Source organism: Gymnoscopelus microlampas (genome assembly GCF_963454915.1).
Source record: "Gymnoscopelus microlampas genome assembly, chromosome: 9".
Taxonomy (NCBI): Eukaryota; Metazoa; Chordata; class Actinopteri; order Myctophiformes; family Myctophidae; genus Gymnoscopelus; species Gymnoscopelus microlampas.
The window spans coordinates 7,560,393-7,580,859 of NC_139946.1; the positions used below are offsets into that span (position 1 = coordinate 7,560,393).

General features: G+C 39.7%; 1 protein-coding gene across 1 annotated transcript in view; it reads right to left on the minus strand.

Annotated features, from left to right (window-relative positions):
• Positions 1-430: 430 nt before the first annotated feature.
• LOC311051376 (contactin-associated protein-like 4) overlaps positions 431-20,467 on the minus strand; it is a gene marked incomplete at its 3' end in the record, with an annotated part of 143,526 nt that continues 123,489 nt past the window's right edge. The window contains exons 25-27 of the mRNA XM_084065940.1: positions 19,726-19,896; positions 622-704; positions 431-580 (exon numbers count right to left, since the gene is read on the minus strand). Coding sequence (XP_083922066.1) covers positions 431-580; positions 622-704; positions 19,726-19,896 — 404 coding nt within the window. The remainder of the gene's footprint in view (positions 581-621; positions 705-19,725; positions 19,897-20,467) is intronic.

Sequence of the window (20,467 nt, forward strand, 5' to 3'; positions counted from 1 at the left end):
GAAGAATGAACAACAGTAGTACATAATCATAATTACTTTTATAAGTCACTAAATGGTAATTGGGTGCTAGTACTGTACATTCATTTGGGTAAAGTGGTGATAATATAATGACACATGCAAGTATCTGACAATGTATAAAGTCACTATACCAACTTTTATGATGAGGCAGTATTGCTTTGTTTTAAAAATATACGTTTTTTTTTTCTGCTCTGCATTTGCACACAGACATTGACCATTACCATGTGCACGGAACAGTGAAGCCCGTTTTTCGCTTTCCCCAAATGTCAGCTGTTTATTAGCGTTTTTTGTTTAAAAATAACAATACGCGTTCTTGCCAGGTTGGTCAACACCTCTTGTATTGCACAACCAATATTTCTATCATTGAAAATCTTAGACTTTTCAGAAAATAGGTCTTTCCTATTTGGTACTTTCAGTGCGAGAGAGATTTTCTTCCCTTCTGCATGCGACGCAGAATGACCTCGATGCCTCCTTTAGTACTGATCCTTTTGGCCCAGCCATGGGTCCTGATCCGTTTGATGTTCTTGGGCTGGTACTCTGTGCCTCTCTTCTTTGTGCGTACCTGTTGGTAGTGCCAAGGAAGCGGTTGGCACACCCCTGTACCCTCAGTCTGCGACAGGAGTGGTGAACATCTGAAAAACTGAGGTTCTGGGGCAGCTCTGGACAGAACCCAGCAGCTGAGAAGTCTAAGGTGGGAAGCACCTGCACATGCTGGAGGGTTTGGTGTAGCAATGCTGCTTAAAGGGTGTCGCTCCATGGAATCGGAGCAGAGAAATCCGTAAAAGGTTCATTTTGGAGTATTTACAAAAATATCATGGCATGGACACAACATGAAAGTCACAGGTTTCCCATGTCATGTGTCACATGATGTCACTTTGATGACATCAAGGAGCTCTATATATGGGCATGAAATTGACACAGACGGACAGTCAGACGGAAATCTCCATATATGGGCATGACAGAGGGACAGACAGAGAGACAGATAGATACAGAGATTTGTGGAGCTATTTTTGCTATAAAGAGCTATTAACAACTTCCTTAGGGTTAGGGTTAGGGGTAGCCAGGTGTAGGGTGGGGGGGGGGGGGTCTTGTACTGAAAGGTTTGGGAACCACTGTGGCTAGAGTGTAACACACTGGTTCAAATAAGCATGCCAGGGCCTCACATCTATCTGGGTTCATTTGTCAAGGTAGCGGGAGGTCTGAAGAGGCCTGCAGATGAGGACTAGCTGACATGGCCTGAGAAATGAGCTGTGAGTGGTCTGAGGGATGAACTCTAACTATTTGGATGCATAACATCAATAAAACATGAGTTGTTTACAGAGTTCTTGTCTGGCAGATCACTGTTATTTATGGAGCTTCTTCTGCATAATGCTAAAAGAAGATTTAATCAGTGGAGTGGAAAAACCAAATGATCTATGTCTTTAGTCTTATCCGAAAGGCTCAAGGCTGGCCCAGGTTGAAGGTAGCACTATATTACTAATTAATATTCTAGATGGGATGGAACTGATGGTGTCAAAGCCCAACCTCCTACCACCGTCAGTCTTTTGCAGTTTCTTCCTCACAGTTATCTGCCATCATGATAAGAAAGGCGGGTGGTGATATTGAAAAATGTTTGCAAAAAAAATAAATTTATTATTCGATCGTGAGAGGCCCCAAGGTGGCTTTGTGGTGATAATTGATATGTATCAGCAGGAACAGTAAATTCTCTTAGGGTGGCAGACAGAGAGGAAGCACAGAGACTTTTGAATAAGAGGGCATGGAGATGGCTAATCTTTAAAGGGTCCCCTTGTCTCCAGAGCCCTCAAAAGCAGCCCACAGACTGGTACAGTTTAGCCCTAGGTGATTTATATCATAATCACATACTACACCAACAGCCCCAGTGAAGATTTCCTCCAATTAATCTTCTTTCTTTCTTTCTTTCTTTCTTTCTTTCTTTCTTTCTTTCTTTCTTTCTTTCTTTCTCTCCTCTGACTGTAAATGAGAGATACATTACAAATAGTGTAAAAGGGCATGGAATAATCCATTGTTGTAAGTAACCTACACACGGAAAATATTGGTTTCTCAGCAGTTCTTCAGTGGTTCTTTGGGGGGTGGTAGAGGTGCAAAGAACCTGTAAAGCCACTGTATGGTTCCTGTTGTAAATTGTAATTCAATTAAGTAAGTAAATTAGATTTTATAATTCAGCTATTCTGTAACGGACTACTGCATTTTGCCTATTTGTGCACTAACTAAAGAAAGAAAGGAAGGAAGGCAAAACTTTGAAATCGGCTTTCTCAGAAATTTGAATTTCAGGACAATAGATTATATACTGTAGTAATTGGTAGTTCTGATATTCAACTTTAATGTGAAATGGAAAAGAAAAGCGAAATATCCGATGACCACATTGCTTTGTCACCTTGGTAGCACATTTCACACCTCTGCCACATACAGTGGAAGTGTTGGAGATTGACTTTGTTTGACACAGTAACTGACAGCAGCATACAGTCGCAAAGTCTTTCACATCAATAAACGTCACATTGATATTCTGGATACTTGCACATGGATACAAAGAATCATTGTGATGGATACACACTGACAACAACTCGGGTCTGTGCTGGCGTTCATAATCAGGCATTTTGTGAAGCTTTCCTTGTAGTGCTTGTAGTAATCCAGGCCAGCCCACCTACCTGTACTGTACTGTACGGCATGCAAGCAAAACTAGCAGCAAAGGTTCAGCATACACTTACCCCTCCTCTCCATTCTCATTGCTCCCATTTGATCTAGGTGTATCTGGAGATGCTGTAATCAACTCCTCACTTGCATGAGGGCTTTTTATTCATTATGCATGCCACCACCTTGACAGAGCAGCATATAAAATTCAATTATCACTCCTAGCAGCATGCATATGCCCCTGTGTACATTAGAAATGTAAATAGCACACATCTTAATGGTGTTATGGAAATGCTGATTCATGTAGCCTCTGCAATAGTGGTGAAGTGTCCATGCTTATTCAACAAATTAGATAGAGGAGGCTCTGAACAATTTTGAAGTACTGTAGGTTCTGAAGGGCACATTGATTAATCAGAATTATTCACTCATGCAGCATTGACAGATAATCATAATTGTGACATCACATAAACATCTATGAATTGAAATAATATTGGACCTCATTTGTAAAGGTGAGCTCGTGACTTGTATCACTCGATCTCAGTCTGAGGTTCTCTTATTTTCTACCCTGCAAGATGCAGATTACAAGTTTGGCTTAGGTAAATACACTGTACAATCCCCAGGGTAAATTAACCCTGTTACGGAACATTTTCGCACTCCATCTAAACTAAAATCATCTGAACTCTAAAAGCTTAAGTATTTGGTTCTCACTCTTCAATGCTTTTGTGCACAAGGGATATGACAGGGGTTTATAAACTGAAGGTTTAGGGTTCAACACTGCTGAGGAACACTTTTGCAGCTCTCATCTAAACTCTAAAAGATCATCTAAACTCTACAAGGTTAACTATTTGGTTCTCACATGCATCTTCCATGCCTGTGGCACAGGTGGTTTATAAACTGGTGACAGGGGGTTTATAAAACCGAAGGATTAGGGATCAAACCCGAATGTTTTTGCACTCCATCTAAACTCTAAAAGGTCATCTAGGCTTTATTTCTCACATGTATCTACTGTATATTTGTGGCAGAAGCAATATGATAGGGGTTTATAGAAACAAAGGTTTAGGGTTCAAAGCTGCCAAGGAAAGGTTTCAGACTCCATTTGTCATGAGGTGGACTGAAAGGAAGCTTCACTATATGACCATTCACAGAGCTCCCGGCTTCAATTTCATTCCTTTTCCAGCCAACCAAAAAATCCCCCGTCTTTTCCCTTCATTTTCCTCCGCATTTCTAGCCAATGAAATCTCCCCCTCGTTTTCCTTCCGCATTTCTAGCCAATTAAATCTTCCCCTCGGCTCATTTGCCCGCTAGCCAATGAAAACCCGACCCTCACCCCTTTCCCCAGCCAATCAATGTGATGTTTACCTGCCCCCTCCCTGCACTCTGAGGGTAGAGTGGCCGGTAGAGTGGCCGGATGGCAACCGGAAGGTTCCCAGGCTCCTCCAGAGTTAGTGTCGAAGTGTCCTTGTGCAAGACACTCACACAAGACACCCTGCTCTTGATGAGCAGGTTGGTGCCTTGCATGATTTCCTCTAGCCTGGTAAACCCATACCCTCCCTCCGGAAATCTCATTTCCATTTGATCCCAGGAGTGAGTCTGGCATGAAGGCTTGTATGGGCGTTTCTAGCGCATTACCAAATAACCGAGCCTATCAGCGTCGTCGCTCATCGTTCTGTGATTGACAGCAAAAGTTGGCCAATCAGGTGGCGAGTTCGAGTGAACCCGAATGGACCCGAGTGCAGCCTGAGTGCAGCCGACCAAACACGAACGGCAGCCATTGTTTCTGTAGGCAGTTTCTACTTTTTATTTTCGGTTTTAAAACGCTCTCTAACTTCTTTTTTGAGGCACGGAATTCACTTATAAGATATCGTTTGGATAGAATTTAGTTGCTTAACTTCATATATGTGGTCAATTAATCATGACAGAGCCTATTTAAAAATAAAAATTCAGAGAACCGGCAGGGGCGGGCAGTGACACGCATGTATCCGAATAAGGCAACCTATTTTGGGCATGGCCATCTCAAAAGTCCCGCTGCGTCACATAGTCTGGAGGTGGTAAAAATGCACTGCAATTGGCTGAAGGGGAACAACGATCATTGGCTGAAGGGGTTGTCAGTCAACGGTATTACTCCCGCCCAACTCCAGCCCACAGCCAATATTGCAGAATGGGCGATCATGCCAGACTCACTCCTGGAATCAAATGGAAATGAGATTTCCGGAGGGAGGGTTTACCAGGCTAGATTTCCTCTGCCATCGGTGTATGAATGTGTAAATAGGTGAATGTAATGCACAATCTATGTAAGTGCTATATTAATGCACCATTTACCATTTAAAAGAGAGGGTAGGGTATGTTGTACCACAGGGGTAGTTGTTCAGCTTTTTTAAGCCAATAAAAAGTCTGATCCAAATGCTGTCAATCAGTTTTCTAACCCCTTTGGACCTCTCTTCTGGATCATCACAACTCGTGCATGCTAGTGCACAGCTGTTATCACTTCCTTTCCTGATCAAGAAGCAGGGAAAAAAATCCTCTCCGCTAATTTTCAACAAGTGATTTGTATTTAGCCAAATAAGCAACTTTAAAAAAAAAAAAGGATGTGCCTAGGTCCAGGAACAACAAGGGGGTAGGTTGTGCCTCTCAGACAACAAGGAAGTGACAGGAAAATGCACACCTGATTTCACAGTGATTTTAATTGATTAGATTTAGATAATTTATACAAATTGTAATCAATAATTTTCCGTAAACTTAATTTCATTTAGAATAGCAGAACAACTGACCCACAGATGAGAACAGGATGACACCAGGATATTGACCGAAGGATACTGAGCAGTACTGACACCAGGATACTGACACAAGGATACTGAGAACAGGATGACTGACACCAGGATACTGACCCCAGGATACTGACCAGGATACTGATACTTTCTCTTTCAAATCATGATTGCTAATGAATTCCAGGAAAGAGAATTGTCTTATTGAACAAGTCCATGACACACTGGACACAGTCATCATAATATAATGTGTTTAATTTCACTGTTTAAACTTGAAGAAAGCTCTGTGTAATGAATTACTTTGACATTTCCAGCTTTCTTGCGGTGTATTTCAGTTTGATGATATTTGCTTATAGTTTATCTCTACTCTGCAGATAGATGCATAATAATGACCATCAGGAAATGTCATGTAGCGCGTAAAAACATGAACGGTTGACATGCAGTCCTCAGAGATGTAAATCTATGCTAATTGTATTTGCTGTTGAGGGAAAATCCATGCTGTGTTTCAGCTTCATTTAACAGAGACTCATAAGATCAGCCAAACACAATTTTTCCATTGTCTTTTCTGTCGCATTAACCACATTAACACTGGCATCCCTATTCCCTATTTTGGGTGTGTCATTATAGGTGGATTTTTTCCAAAATAGTCAAATCTTTTATTTTTTTCTTCTTCAAAAATGTTAGGTACAGGTACAAACTCACAAAATGTCACCATGTAATTTATGAATTGCCACCACTTGGAATGTATATAATGAAAAAAATGTTCAAGAATTTGTCCCTGGCACAAAACATTTTCAGATTGGGATCCGCGGTCAAATACATATCATTTTGGGGGTCCTTGGTACGAAGAAGTTTGAGAACTACTGATTTAGAAGGCATTTGTAGAATCAGTCAGTATCATGCCAGTATCATGATCAGTATCATGGTCAGTATCATGATCAGTATACAGTATCTAAACCACTGCACCACAACGGTTCATGCTCATGCTGTCCACACGCGTGCTCTTCAGTGAAAGGTTAGATAAAGGTAAAAGCCCCAGGTAAAAGTTGGACATATGTCCCTGCGGGATTTAAACTCAGGGCCTTGTGTATGCAAGTCCTGTATCTTAACCACTGCTCCACCATTGTTCATACTTTCAGTGGTCTCTTGCACGCTCTTTAGTGAAAGATCAGATAAAGGTGCAAGAGTCGGGTAAAAGTTTGAAAACTGTCCTGATTGGATTTGAACTGGTAACCTTCTGGTTGCAAGCCCTGTATCTAAACCACTGCACCACAGAGGTTCTGACTTGTTCTGTTAACTTAGCCTGGCAAGGTTTGTACCCTTTTCCCTTTAAATATCCATTGCCATTGACAATGCATTGGGCGCTTAAGTTAAATATTTCAAAAACTACAAATCATTTCAAAGTAAAACATCTCAAGGATGCATGTCCACAGTAAGGTGGAATTTCTGAACTGTGAATGGAGTTTCTAGGTGAAAGTGTTTTTTTGAGGTCCCTTAACCCTAACCCTAACCTTCCATCCGCCTCCATTATAAATCTCTGAACTTTTAAAGGAGTACAATTCTAAAACTATTAAACATTTCAAAGATTCCTTTTCAGGCAAACATGTCCACAGTCAGATGAACATTTTAAAGTAGTAAGCCTGCCTTTAAATGTCCATTGCCGCATTGACAATGCATTGGGCGCTTAAAGTTAAATATCTCCAAAACTACAAATGATTTCAAAGAAAAAATCTCAAGCATGCATGTCCACAGTAAGGTGGGATTTTTGAACTGTGAATGGAGTTTCTAGGTGAAAGTGTTTTTTTTAGGTCCCAAAATCGTCCATCGACCTCCATTATAAATCTCTGAAATTTTAAAGGAGTACAATTCTAAAACTATTAAACATTTCAAAGATTCCTTTTCAGGCAAACATGTCCACAGTGAGATGAACATTTTAAAGTATGAATGAGGTTACTAGGCGTAAGTATGTAGGACAATGGCAAAATGGACATTTAAAGGGAAAAAAGTATGGAAGGCCGATGGAAGACTTTGGTACCTCAAAAAACACTTTCACCTAGAAACTCTTGTCCATTTTGCCATTGACCGTCACTCTTTTTTCAGATGTTAGGGGGAAAAGTACAAACTTTGGCAGGCTACTAGTCCTACATGCTTACGCCCAGATACCCCATTCAAACTTTAAAATGTTCTTACTGTGAACATGTTTGCCTTAATTTGAATCTTTGAAATGTTTCGTAGTTTTAGAATTGTACTCCCTTAAACGTTTTGGCACCTCAAACAACGCTTTCACCTAGAAACTCCATTCACACTTTTTATAATTCATCTGACTGTGGACACAAATGCTTGAACTTTTTACTTTGAAATGTTTTGTAGTTTTTGAGATATTTAACTTTAAGCGCCCAATGCACAATGCATTGGGCATTGACAATCAATGGCAATGGATATAGAGCACCGAAGTGTGACGTCACTGCCAGTAGAGGGCCAGTAGAGGGCCCAAGACTCAAGACCCAAAAGAGTCTTGAGTCGAACCAATTACTCCCGCGGAGACATCAAATTTCTCTTTTGGGCCTTAAGTCCCAAGACTCAAGGCCCAAAATAGAAATTTGATGTCTCCTTGGGAGTAATTGGTTCGACTCACGACCTTGAGTCTTGGGACTCAAGGCCCAAAAGAGAATTACTATCAAAAAGTCAGACCTCGTCGCAAAAACACGCTGATGGGATTACTGGAAATGTATCAAGAAATAGTAGAATACATTCCCTCACTTCAATAAATCAAAGATATGATTGTTATTAAATCCGAAAAAATCACTAAGTGTGGAGGCCAAAATTGTTCCCCCAAAAACCTGTTAGGAGTACGTTTCAGGCAATTTAAAGTTGATTGGTGGTACTTTGTAGTGACTTTTTTTTGGTCCCTAACATTCATCGAGCTCTGGACTTAGTAATTTCTTTTTTCGTTTCGGTAGTGATACCATTGTGTCACTATACCGAAACGAAGTTAAATCCGAAAAAATCACTAAGTGTGGAGGCCAAAATTGTTCCCCCAAAAACCTGTTAGGAGTACGTTTCAGGCAATTTAAAGTTGATTGGTAGTACTTTGTAGTGACTTTTTTTTTGGTCCCTAACATTCATCGAGCTCTGGACTTAGTAATTTTTTTTTCGTTTCGGTAGTGACACCATTGTGTCACTACCGAAACGAAGTTAAATCCGAAAAAATCACTAAGTGTGGAGGCCAAAATTGTTCCCCCAAAAACCTGTTAGGAGTACGTTTCAGGCAATTTAAAGTTGATTGGTAGTACTTTGTAGTGACTTTTTTTTTGGTCCCTAACATTCATCGAGCTCTGGACTTAGTCATTTTTTTTTCGTTTCGGTAGTGACACCATTGTGTCACTACCGAAACGAAGTTAAAATCCGAAAAAATCACTAAATGTGGAGGCCAAAATTGTTCCCCCAAAAACCTGTTAGGAGTACGTTTCAGGCAATTTAAAGTTGATTGGTGGTACTTTGTAGTGACTTTTTTTTTGGTCCCTAACATTCATCGAGCTCTGGACTTAGTAATTTTTTTTTTTCGTTTCGGTAGTGACACTACCGAAACGAAGTTAAATCCGAAAAAATCACTAAGTGTGGAGGCCAAAATTGTTCCCCCAAAAACCTGTTAGGAGTACGTTTCAGGCAATTTAAAGTTGATTGGTAGTACTTTGTCGTGACTTTTTTTTTGGTCTCTAACATTCATCGAGCTCTGGACTTAGTAATTTTTTTTTCGTTTTGGTAGTGACACCATTGTGTCACTACCGAAACGAAGTTAAATCCGAAAAAATCACTAAGTGTGGAGGCCAAAATTGTTCCCCCAAAAACCTGTTAGGAGCACGTTTCAGGCAATTTAAAGTTGATTGGTAGTACTTTGTAGTGACTTTTTTTTTGGTCCGTAACATTCATCGAGCTCTGGACTTAGTCATTTTTTTTTCGTTTCGGTAGTGACACCATTGTGTCACTACCGAAACGAAGTTAAATCCGAAAAAATCACTAAGTGTGGAGGCCAAAATTGTTCCCCCAAAAACCTGTTAGGAGTACGTTTCAGGCAATGATTGGTAGTACTTTGTAGTGACTTTTTCTTTGGTCTCTAACATTCATCGAGCTCTGGACTTAGTATTTTTTTTCCGTTTCGGTAGTGACACCATTGTGTCACTACCGAAACGAAGTTAAATCCGAAAAAATCACTAAGTGTGGAGGCCAAAATTGTTCCCCCAAAAACCTGTTAGGAGTACGTTTCAGGCAATTTAAAGTTGATTGGTGGTACTTTGTAGTGACTTTTTTTTTGGTCCCTAACATTCATCGAGCTCTGGACTTAGTAATTTTTTTTTTGTTTCAGTAGTGACACCATTGTGTCACTACCGAAACGAAGTTAAATCCGAAGAAATTACTAAGTGTGGAGGCCAAAATTGTACCCCCAAAAACCTGTTAGGAGTACGTTTCAGGCAATTTAAAGTTGATTGGTAGTACTTTGTAGTGACTTTTTTTTTGGTCTCTAACATTCATCGAGCTCTGGACTTAGTAATTTTTTTTCGTTTCGGTAGTGATTGTGTCACTACCGAAACAAAGTTAAATCCGAAAAAATCACTAAGTGTGGAGGCCAAAATTGTTCCCCCAAAAACCTGTTAGGAGTACGTTTCAGGCAATTTAAAGTTGATTGGTAGTACTTTGTAGTGACTTTTTTTTTGGTCCCTAACATTCATCGAGCTTTGGACTTGGTAATTTTTTTTTTCGTTTCGGTAGTGACACCATTGTGTCACTACCGAAACGAAGTTAAATCCGAAAAAATCACTAAGTGTGGAGGCCAAAATTGTTCCCCCAAAAACCTGTTAGGAGTACGTTTCAGGCAATTTAAAGTTGATTGGTAGTACTTTGTAGTAACTTTTTTTTTGGTCCCTAACATTCATCGAGCTCTGGACTTAGTGATTTTTTCGGATTTAGCTTCGTTTCGGTAGTGACACAATGGTGTCACTACCGAAACGAAAAAAGATTTACTAAGTGTGGAGTCCAAAATTGTTCCCCCAAAAACCTGTTTGGAGTACATTTCAGGCAATTTAAAGTTCATTGGTAGTACTTTGTAGTGACTTTTTTTTTGGTCCCTAGCATTCATCGAGCTCTGGACTTGGTATTTTTTCCCCCCGTTTCGGTAGTGACACTACCGAAACGAAGTTAAATCCAAAAAAATCACTAAGTGTGCAGGCCAAAATTGTTCCCCCAAAAACCTGTTAGGAGTACGTTTCAGGCAATTAAAATTATGGCATGGCGGAGAGATGGAGTAGTGGTCTAAAGGTTGGACTCTCAGCACAGAGGTTCCATGTTCAAATCCCACTCGTCACATACTTCAGTGTTGTTGTACTTTAAAATTTTCAAGGCCAAAATACAAAAGAGAAAGTCAAAACCACGAAGAGACCTGTTTGGCATGGCGGAGAGATGGAGTAGTGGTCTGAAGGTTGGACTCTCAGCACAGAGGTTCCATGTTCAAATCCCAGTTGTCACATACTTCAGTGTTGTTGTACTTTGAAATTTTCAAGGCCAAAATACAAAATAGAAAGTCAAAACCACGAACAGACCTGTTTGGCATGGCGGAGAGATGGAGTGGTGGTCTAAAGGTTGGACTCTCAGCACAGAGGTTCCATGTTCAAATCCCAGTCGTCACATACATCAGTGTTGTTGTACTTTGAAATTTTCAAGGCCAAAATACAAAAGAGCAAGTCAAAACCACAAAGAGACCTGTTTGGCATGGCGGAGAGATGGAGTAGTGCTCTAAAGGTTGGACTCTCAGCACAGAGGTTCCATGTTCAAATCCCACTCGTCACATACTTCAGTGTTGTTGTACTTTGAAATTTTCCAGGCCAAAATACAAAAGAGCAAGTCAAAACCACGAAGAGACCTGTTTGGCATGGCGGAGAGATGGAGTAGTGGTCTAAAGGTTGGACTCTCAGCACAGAGGTTCCATGTTCAAATCCCAGTTGTCACATACTTCAGTGTTGTTGTACTTTGAAATTTTCAAGGCCAAAATACAAAAGAGAAAGTCAAAACCACGAACAGACCTGTTTGGCATGGCGGAGAGATGGAGTGGTGGTCTAAAGGTTGGACTCTCAGCACAGAGGTTCCATGTTCAAATCCCAGTCGTCACATATATCAGTGTTGTTTTACTTTGAAATTTTCAAGGCCAAAATACAAAAGAGAAAGTCAAAACCACGAAGAGACCTGTTTGGCATGGCGGAGAGATGGAGTAGTGGTCTAAAGGTTGGACTCTCAGCACAGAGGTTCCATGTTCAAATCCCACTCGTCACATACTTCAGTGTTGTTGTACTTTGAAATTTTCCTGACCAAAATACAAAAGAGCAAGACAAAATCACGAAGAGAAACCTTCTGAGGGCCCAAAGGTGCGTTGGTCCAGTGGTCTAGGTGCTTGATCGGTTGCTTCTGCTACAGACAGTTCGCAGGTTCAAGTCCCATGCCGTCAACGTAGTGGAGGACCATCGAGGGGACTGTGTCCCTCCCCTGTTTCCTGATAGTTAAAGTTGGGGGGTTATGTCTGAAAGAACTCTGTCCAGCTATAGTTTTACAGGAAGAAATTTAAAATGAATAATATGATAGAGGCAACGGATAAATTGACTGATATCCTTAGTGATGCTTCCCTTTGCAGACTAACTTCTAGAAAAAAAAGTTAGAACCACCAGGAAACCTGTAACTCTCAGCCAACAGCTTAGCTCAACTGGTAGAGCGTCTGTCCAATAACATGACCTGACTTGAGTGGGTTCGATTCCCACTTGAGTCAAGTGTCCCCGGTAACTTAGGACAACGGATAAATTGACTGATATCCTTAGTGATGCTTTCCGTTGCCCCAAGTTACCGGGGACACTTGACTCGAGTGGGAATCGAACCCACTCAAGTCAAGTCATGTTATTGGACAGACGCTCTACCAGTTGAGCTATGCTGTTGGCTGAGAGTTACAGGTTTCCTGGTGGTTTTAACTTGTTTTTCTAGAAGTTAGTCTGCAAAGGGAAGCATCACTAAGGATATCAGTCAATTTATCCGTTGCCCCAAGTTACCGGGGACACTTGACTCGAGTGGGAATCGAACCCACTCAAGTCAAGTCAAGTCATGTTATTGGACAGACGCTCTACCAGTTGAGCTATGCTGTTGGCTGAGAGTCACAGGTTTCCTGGTGGTTTTAACTTGTTTTTCTAGAAGTTAGTCTGCAAAGGGAAGCATCACTAAGGATATCAGTCAATTTATCCGTTGCCCCAAGTTACCGGGGACACTTGACTCGAGTGGGAATCGAACCCACTCAAGTCAAGTCAAGTCATGTTATTGGACAGACGCTCTACCAGTTGAGCTAAGATGTTGGCTGAGAGTTACAGGTTTCCTGGTGGTTTTAACTTGTTTTTCTAGAAGTTAGTCTGCAAAGGGATGCATCACTAAGGATATCAGTCAATTCATCCGTTGCCCTAAGTTACCGGGGACACTTGACTCGAGTGGGAATCGAACCCACTCAAGTCATGTTATTGGACAGACGCTCTACCAGTTGAGCTAAGCTGTTGGCTGAGACTTACAGGTTTCCTGGTGGTTTTAACTTGTTTTTCTAGAAGTTAGTCTGCAAAGGGAAGCATCACAGTAAAGACACCAGTGGGATTTGAACTCATGTTCTCTGGATCATGAATACTGCGTCTCAACCCATTGAGCTAACTGTTGGCCAAGAAACACAGCCTTCCTGGTGCTTTGGCTTGAACAACAAACAAGACAAATACATTTATTTTTTCACCATTGTGTCACTACCGAAACGAAAGTTTGTCACTACCGAAACGAAAGTTAAATTTAGAGTTGATTGGTAATTTTCGTTTCGAAAATTACCAATCAACTCTAAATTGTCTGAAACGTACTCCTAACAGGTTTTTTGGGGGACGACTTTGGCCTCCACACTTAGTGATCTTTTCGGATTTAACTTTCGTTTCGGTAGTGACAAACTTTCGTTTCGGTAGTGACACAATGGTGAAAAAATAAATTTACTAAGTCCAGAGCTCGATGACTGTTAGGGACTAAAAAAAGTCACTACAAAGTACTACCAATCAACTCTAAATTGCCTAAAACGTACTCCTAACAGGTTTTTGGGGGGACGATTTTGGCCTGCACCCTTAGTGATTTATTCGGATTTAACTTTCGTTTCGGTAAAATAAATTTTACCGAAACGAAAATTACCAATCAACTCTAAATTGCCTGAAACGTACTCCTAACAGGTTTTTGGGGGGACGATTTTGGCCTCCACAATTAGTGATTTTTTCGGATTTAACTTTCGTTTCGGTAGTGACAAACTTTCGTTTCGGTAGTGAGACAATGGTGAAAAAATTAATTTATTAAGTCCAGAGCTCGATGAATGTTAGGGACCAAAAAAAGTCACTACAAAGTACTACCAATCAACTCTAAATTGCCTGAAACGTACTCCTAACAGGTTTTTGGGGGGACGATTTTGGCTTCCACACTTAGTGATTTCTTCGGATTTAACTTTCGTTTCGGTAAAATAAATTTTACCGAAACGAAAATGACCAATCAACTCTAAATTGCCTGAAACGTACTCCTAACAGGTTTTTGGGGGGACGATTTTGGCCTCCACACTTAGTGATTTTTTCGCATTTAACTTTCGTTTCGGTAAAATAAATTTTACCGAAACGAAAATTACCAATCAACTCTAAATTGCCTGAAACGTACTCCTAACAGGTTTTTTGGGGGACGATTTTGAAAATCAGTAAGATAGACTTGAGAAGTGAATTCGAATTGAATCTCAGATTATACTAAGATACCTTCACAGGCCCGGGGGATCTTAGTATAATCTGAGCTTCAAATTGGAAGTGAATATTTGAAAAATTGAGCAATATCTAATTTGGGGTCTGAAAGGAAAATCAGTAAAATAATTGTTTAAAAAGTGAATTGGAATAGAATGTGAGATTACACTAAGATCCCCTGACCCTGATGGACCCAACGTTGCTAAATGTCAACATTTGCATAAAAGCTTACCAAAACATTTTTTTTTTAAAAACATTATATTTTCCTCTTCAAAATACTCCTACAAGACCATCTGAAAGGTTTAAAAAAAATGTTTTGCAAGTACAAATATATCCGGGTCTTAGAGGGTTAAAATGTTCATCTTACTGTGAACATGTTTGCCTTAATTCGAATCTTTGAAATGTTTCGTAGTTTTAGAATTGTACTCCCTTAAAAGTTTTGGCACCTCAAACAACGCTTTCACCTAGAAACTCCATTCACACTTTTTATAATTCATCTTACTGTGGACACAAATGCTTGAACTTTTTACTTTGAAATGTTTTGTAGTTTTTGAGATATTTAACTTTAAGCGCCCAATGCATTTTCAATGGCAATGGATATAGAGCACCGAAGTGTGACGTCACTGCCAGTAGAGGGCCCAAGACTCAAGACCCAAAAGAGTCTTGAGTCGAACCAATTACTCCCGCGGAGACATCAAATTTCTCTTTTGGGCCTTAAGTCCCAAGACTCAAGGCCCAAAAGAGAAATTTGATGTCTCCGTGGGAGTAATTGGTTCGACTCAAGACCTTGAGTCTTGGGACTCAAGGACCAAAAGAGAAATTTGATGTCTCTTACAGGCTGTAACCATCAAAAAGTCAGACCTCGTCGCAAAAACACGCTGATGGGATTACTGGAAATGTATCAAGAAATAGTAGAATACATTCCCTCACTTCAATAAATCAAAGATATGATTGTTATTAACTAACTACCATAAAGAACATAATGTAAAGCAGGCTAAAATAATTATGTCAACAAGGCAGGGATGTTAGCTGGTATTATTATTATTATTATTATTAATATCACTGATATGCAGCCACAGCCATTCATGGCTAGTTCCTTGAGTTTTTGATATGCAAATCACAATGGCAGTATTTGATTGTTCTGTGAAGGTGGGGGGTTCTTTCTGAAAGAACTCTGTCTAGCTAACCTTTCACAGAAAGAAATTCAAAAGTGCTGGAGTATATTTAACTAAGCCGACCAATGCATTGTCAATGGCAATGGATATAGAGCACCGAACGTTCTGACGTCACTGCCAGTAGAGGGCCAGTAGAGGGCCATTAGAGGGCGCTGTTCCAGGGTTACTGTGGACATGTATGCTTGAGATTGACACAGTGGTTCTTACTTATCATGTTCACTTGCGTGCTATTCACTGAAAGATTAGATAAAGATAAAAGCGCCAGGTAAAAGTTGGAGAAAAGATCTGGCTGGATTTGAACCGGGATCCTTCTGGTTGCAAGCCCTGTACTGTACACTATACTACAATGTCCAAAATATGCCATACTACATAATGATTTAAAAATAAACTATAAGAATTGTCTTAAAATAGTCATCAAAATAATAATATTAGTATCATTTACTACTATATATATAAGTATAAATAGTAACTAAAAAGTGATGTAAAAAAAAGTCATACTATAAGTACATGGTATGTAGTAGGGGTTGGGTATGGGTTAATAAGTGACACAACTCCGTATCTGAAAAACGTTTTATTTTCATTTAACAGTAGTTTGCAGTTAAACAACCTGAATAGATTAAACAACTTTTAAAGCAATTCACTCAAACCCATGAACTTTACTGTTATCCACCAACACAGTATTAACACATTATTATATTTACAATCATAACTGTTCAGTCTTCAATCTCTCAAACTAATTTAATACAATATTCAGAAAACAGGCGTTAAGAATCAGTAATAATATATCCCTGTCTCGCCCTATTGACAATGTCTGTTGACAGATGATAGAACTCTGAGACAGTACTTACATTGTTACTTTGATTAACACTTAACCACTTAAACCCTCTATACTTCGGAAACCGGACATGCGTTGCCTCTATACTTGATGTGCTGGTTTCCCTCTACACCAAATCTCTTTGCCAAAAATATCCGATCTACAAGCTCACAGCGCGTCAAGTTGCAACACGCTGTGAGCTTGTACATTGACTATTTTGGTTGAATGTTCCCACAGAATAGGGATGCTATGGTTCAAGTGATTATTTTATACTTTGTTGTACATTGGTGTTGCATGGCAGAAAGGAAATCTGCAAGACTGCGGTGCATTGTGCACCTTTTGAAAAAATAACCAAAATAGGGATGCCAGGTTGAAAGTGGTTAAGGTCATATTCAGAGTATTAATACTGAAAATGAGATAGAGAATTGCAAAATATTACTGATGTTATTGGTGGGTTGTTTGGCAATGAAACCACACCAATATTTGAGTAAATCTGTCAGAGTTTACAAGTTCCAACAACTGTACAAGTACAACTTTGACAAAACACTTAGTTCTTATGTTACTGTTTCTATCTGACCATCGCTCCGTGAATTTCAGCAATGGAATGGTGGGGAAAGTTAGGATGTAGCAGCAATAGCAGTTCATGATGGGGGTATAAGTGTCACTGTTTGGCGGTACAGCAGGTTCAGGCACATTACACAGATCCATTCAATAAATGATTGCAGTATGCATGAAAATGAAAATATTAATAACAAGAATCTGACATGAATGCACATTAGCTGAGTTCACTGAAGGCCATATTTACATTACTGTGCAAATGTAAAGGTTTTCACTGAAATACTATTGTATACCTGGGGGTTGTGGGTAATTCACGGTGTAGTCCCACTGTATGCACTATACAAACATGTGTTGAATCCTTATTCCACCCCCAAAGGAAATTGCCTAAATAATTTTGTTTATCTATTTAAGCTCGGCTCAGACAACAGGAGTTTTAAAATCTTAAACGATTTGGAAATCTGTTAGCATCATACACTTACACACACAGGATAACCTTAAGATTTTAAAATAATGGGGAATCACACACTACAGGATGGTATAAGATTATCGGGCTTGCCGGAGCAACGCAAACGCAGCACCTCAATCTTCTGTGATAACATGCAGAAGCAGATACAATGGAGGCTGTTAAACTTGCAATCTCAACGGAAGAACGGTTCTGATATGTCTGGGAAGACAAGACACGTTATATAGTGTACTGTAGACAGTCGTGCTCTTGGCACATATCACCAAGCCTCAGCTGTCCAAAGGTTGTTTTGACAGGTCGGCTTGTCAAACGTCCTCTTTCACTGAACGTCTGTCTCGATTGCGCGCCACTCCTGCCTCGGAAATGTCGGACAAACGAATGTCCGGCAAGATTACCCTTACCCCCCCCAAACATATTTATCTGGCACAGCGGAAGTCACGCGCGACTCCAAATCGTTTAAGATTTTATAAATCCTGTATTTTGAGCTCAGCCAATATGTTCAGTGCAACAACAGATCATTTGTTATGTGACATTCAGGTGTACATCAAGACTGACTGCTGTATTGCTACCTCAGAGTAGATGCAAAAACCAATGCAAAACTATTTATGATTTACTTTGTCAACAGAGACATAAGTCTTAAGACAAGAAGGCTGTCACACAAAGAACAAACATCTGACCCCTTAGTGCTGAGGTAAAAATTATAAAGCAATCAGATACTGTAGATGAAAGATGCACATTCAAATGTTTCATAACTTTTCCCATTAAAATCCCATCTGCACTCTGCAGTCTAACAGAGAGAACATTTGATAAACAACCTCTGTTGATCATCTTTCTAATTTGTTTCCTCCATTCCTCCACACAGCTGTTTGTAGCTGAACAGATGAAGACATAAGCCTGATTTATACTTTGTTTTACGATGGTGACCTGTGCGGAAAATAGCTGATCTACAAGCCCATAAAGGTGTGTAGATCGACAACTCTCTGTGCGGGATAACAGCACGCAACAAAGTATAAAATGGGCTATAGTATATACAGTACAGCTGTAAGGTGTCTTTGCGATACTAATATTTGGTTGACTGACTTTGATTATATCAACCTCTCTCTCTCAGCCCCCCGAACATTATTTATCTTTTTTGCTCTGGTGATCTCTCTGCATCTTGCATCACAGTCTACCTGTAACACTAGCACAGATCAGTATTTTAACCCAAACACATCAAATACCTCAATCCATTAAGACCGGGAACGCATCTGTGTCATTTTAAGATTTCTTTGGCTATTCAAAAATAGCAGATATACAAGCTTATAGTGCGGCACCTAGTGCCGCGCTACAAGCTTGTATATTTAAAAAAAAAAAATATATATATATATACTGTAAAGATTTGTGCACATTTTGACGATTTTTCAAAAATTGCAGATCTCAGATCTGATATTTTTGATTAGCCAATTAAATTTAAAATGACAGAGCTGCGTTCCCGGTCTTAATCGGTTAAGGTGGAGGGAAGCACGACTGTATTCCTGTGTTCCTGTCTGTGTTAAATGCATTACTGGTGAATTCAGTCTATAGTGTCCATTTTACAGACGTGGTAGGCAGGGGGGAAAAGAAAAGTCTTGACATATATTTTAGCCATGATATACAAAGGCACAGTGAAAAGAACATAAGGAGGATCTTCCAGAAATGTAATAAAATATTTCAGTCAATGATGGTGCAGTGCTTTTTTTGTGCTCTTATATTTAGGGGTTTGAAATTAGAGGGAAAAAATGGAATGTCCAAGTCATTCAATTGGTGGCGTACAGACTTGAATTAAGAGGAATAGATATAGCTATACACTGCAATACACTCATAAATCAACCCAAAATCCAAAAGTCTAGTTTCAGCTGCAAAAAGTTGTGTTCGAGTATTCATAAATATGTTACACGATTCCATTCAGAACCATTTTCTACCATTTCATTATGGCAGAAAAACACACTGAGATTTTACAGAACATTAACTCAACATTTACAGTTTTGAAATATTTACATGTATTTAAATCACAAATATGAACACCTTACAAGTTCAACACATACTTGTTTGTGCCACTATACACTTTACAAAAAAGGAAAAAATACAGTTTGTTTTAGTTTTTTAATTAAACTCTGGGAGTGTACACATAGAACCAATGGGTCCATATGGTTCCATTTGTACACTCTCAAGAGTTGAATGAACACTCAGGATTTTACTGCGCATTTTAATTTGCCCGATAGATTTGGTTTCTGATGGGCTGATGTGAGCACCCTAAAGCCTAATTTATGCTCTGTCGCAGAATAGCAGATCTATAAGCCCACAATGCGTCGCATCCGCGACACGCTGTGGACTTGTGCGCTCAAGTTCTGACACAAGTTCTGGGCACCCCTGCCTAACCATTTACATAATGTGAGTGAGCAGTGCCGTAGGCGTAGACAGAAGTCTAATTAAATGAAATATTCCTTTTGGTTCTCACTCTGAATGTTGTGTGAATCAGCGTGGCTGGTAAAGGGCAACACAGGGCTCTCTGCCGACTGGACTCCTCCCTTCACTGGCTGGTTCTGAAAGGTCTCTTTCCTCCTGTACAGGAGTCTCGCCATAATCGCCAGCACAGATACAGTCACAAAGATCACCACCGCTATCACACCTGTAAGCCGGGAGATGAATAGGAAAATCAAGATTATACGGACATATTTGTCTTCTTGAATACATATACAGTACATACATACATACATACATACATACATACATACATACATACATACATACATACATACATACATAGTATGTATGTATGTATGTATTACATACATACATACATACATACATACATACAGTGCGTACATACATACATACACTGTACATGGGTACACTAACATCATAAAATGTACATAAATAAACAACATTAATGGTTTAAACTACTGAGACAAACAATTAACTGCTCAGTGGCGACATTTGAAAGTGGACTGTTGTGGAACACTGGGGAATTGTGTCACTCCCTGACACATAGATTTTTTTTAAACTCTAAATCTAGAACATAACAGTTCAATGTGTCTAAAGCCTGTACAAATGCAGTCTGAATGTCAATATAATTTCAGTCTATATTGCTCCCATGAGCCTGGCTGTCATGTCCATTTCTGTGCTCCCGAGGTCCTGTAAATCTAAAAAGGTTATTTAAATATTCCTTTCAAAGCCTTGTTTTGTCTATAAAAGAACCC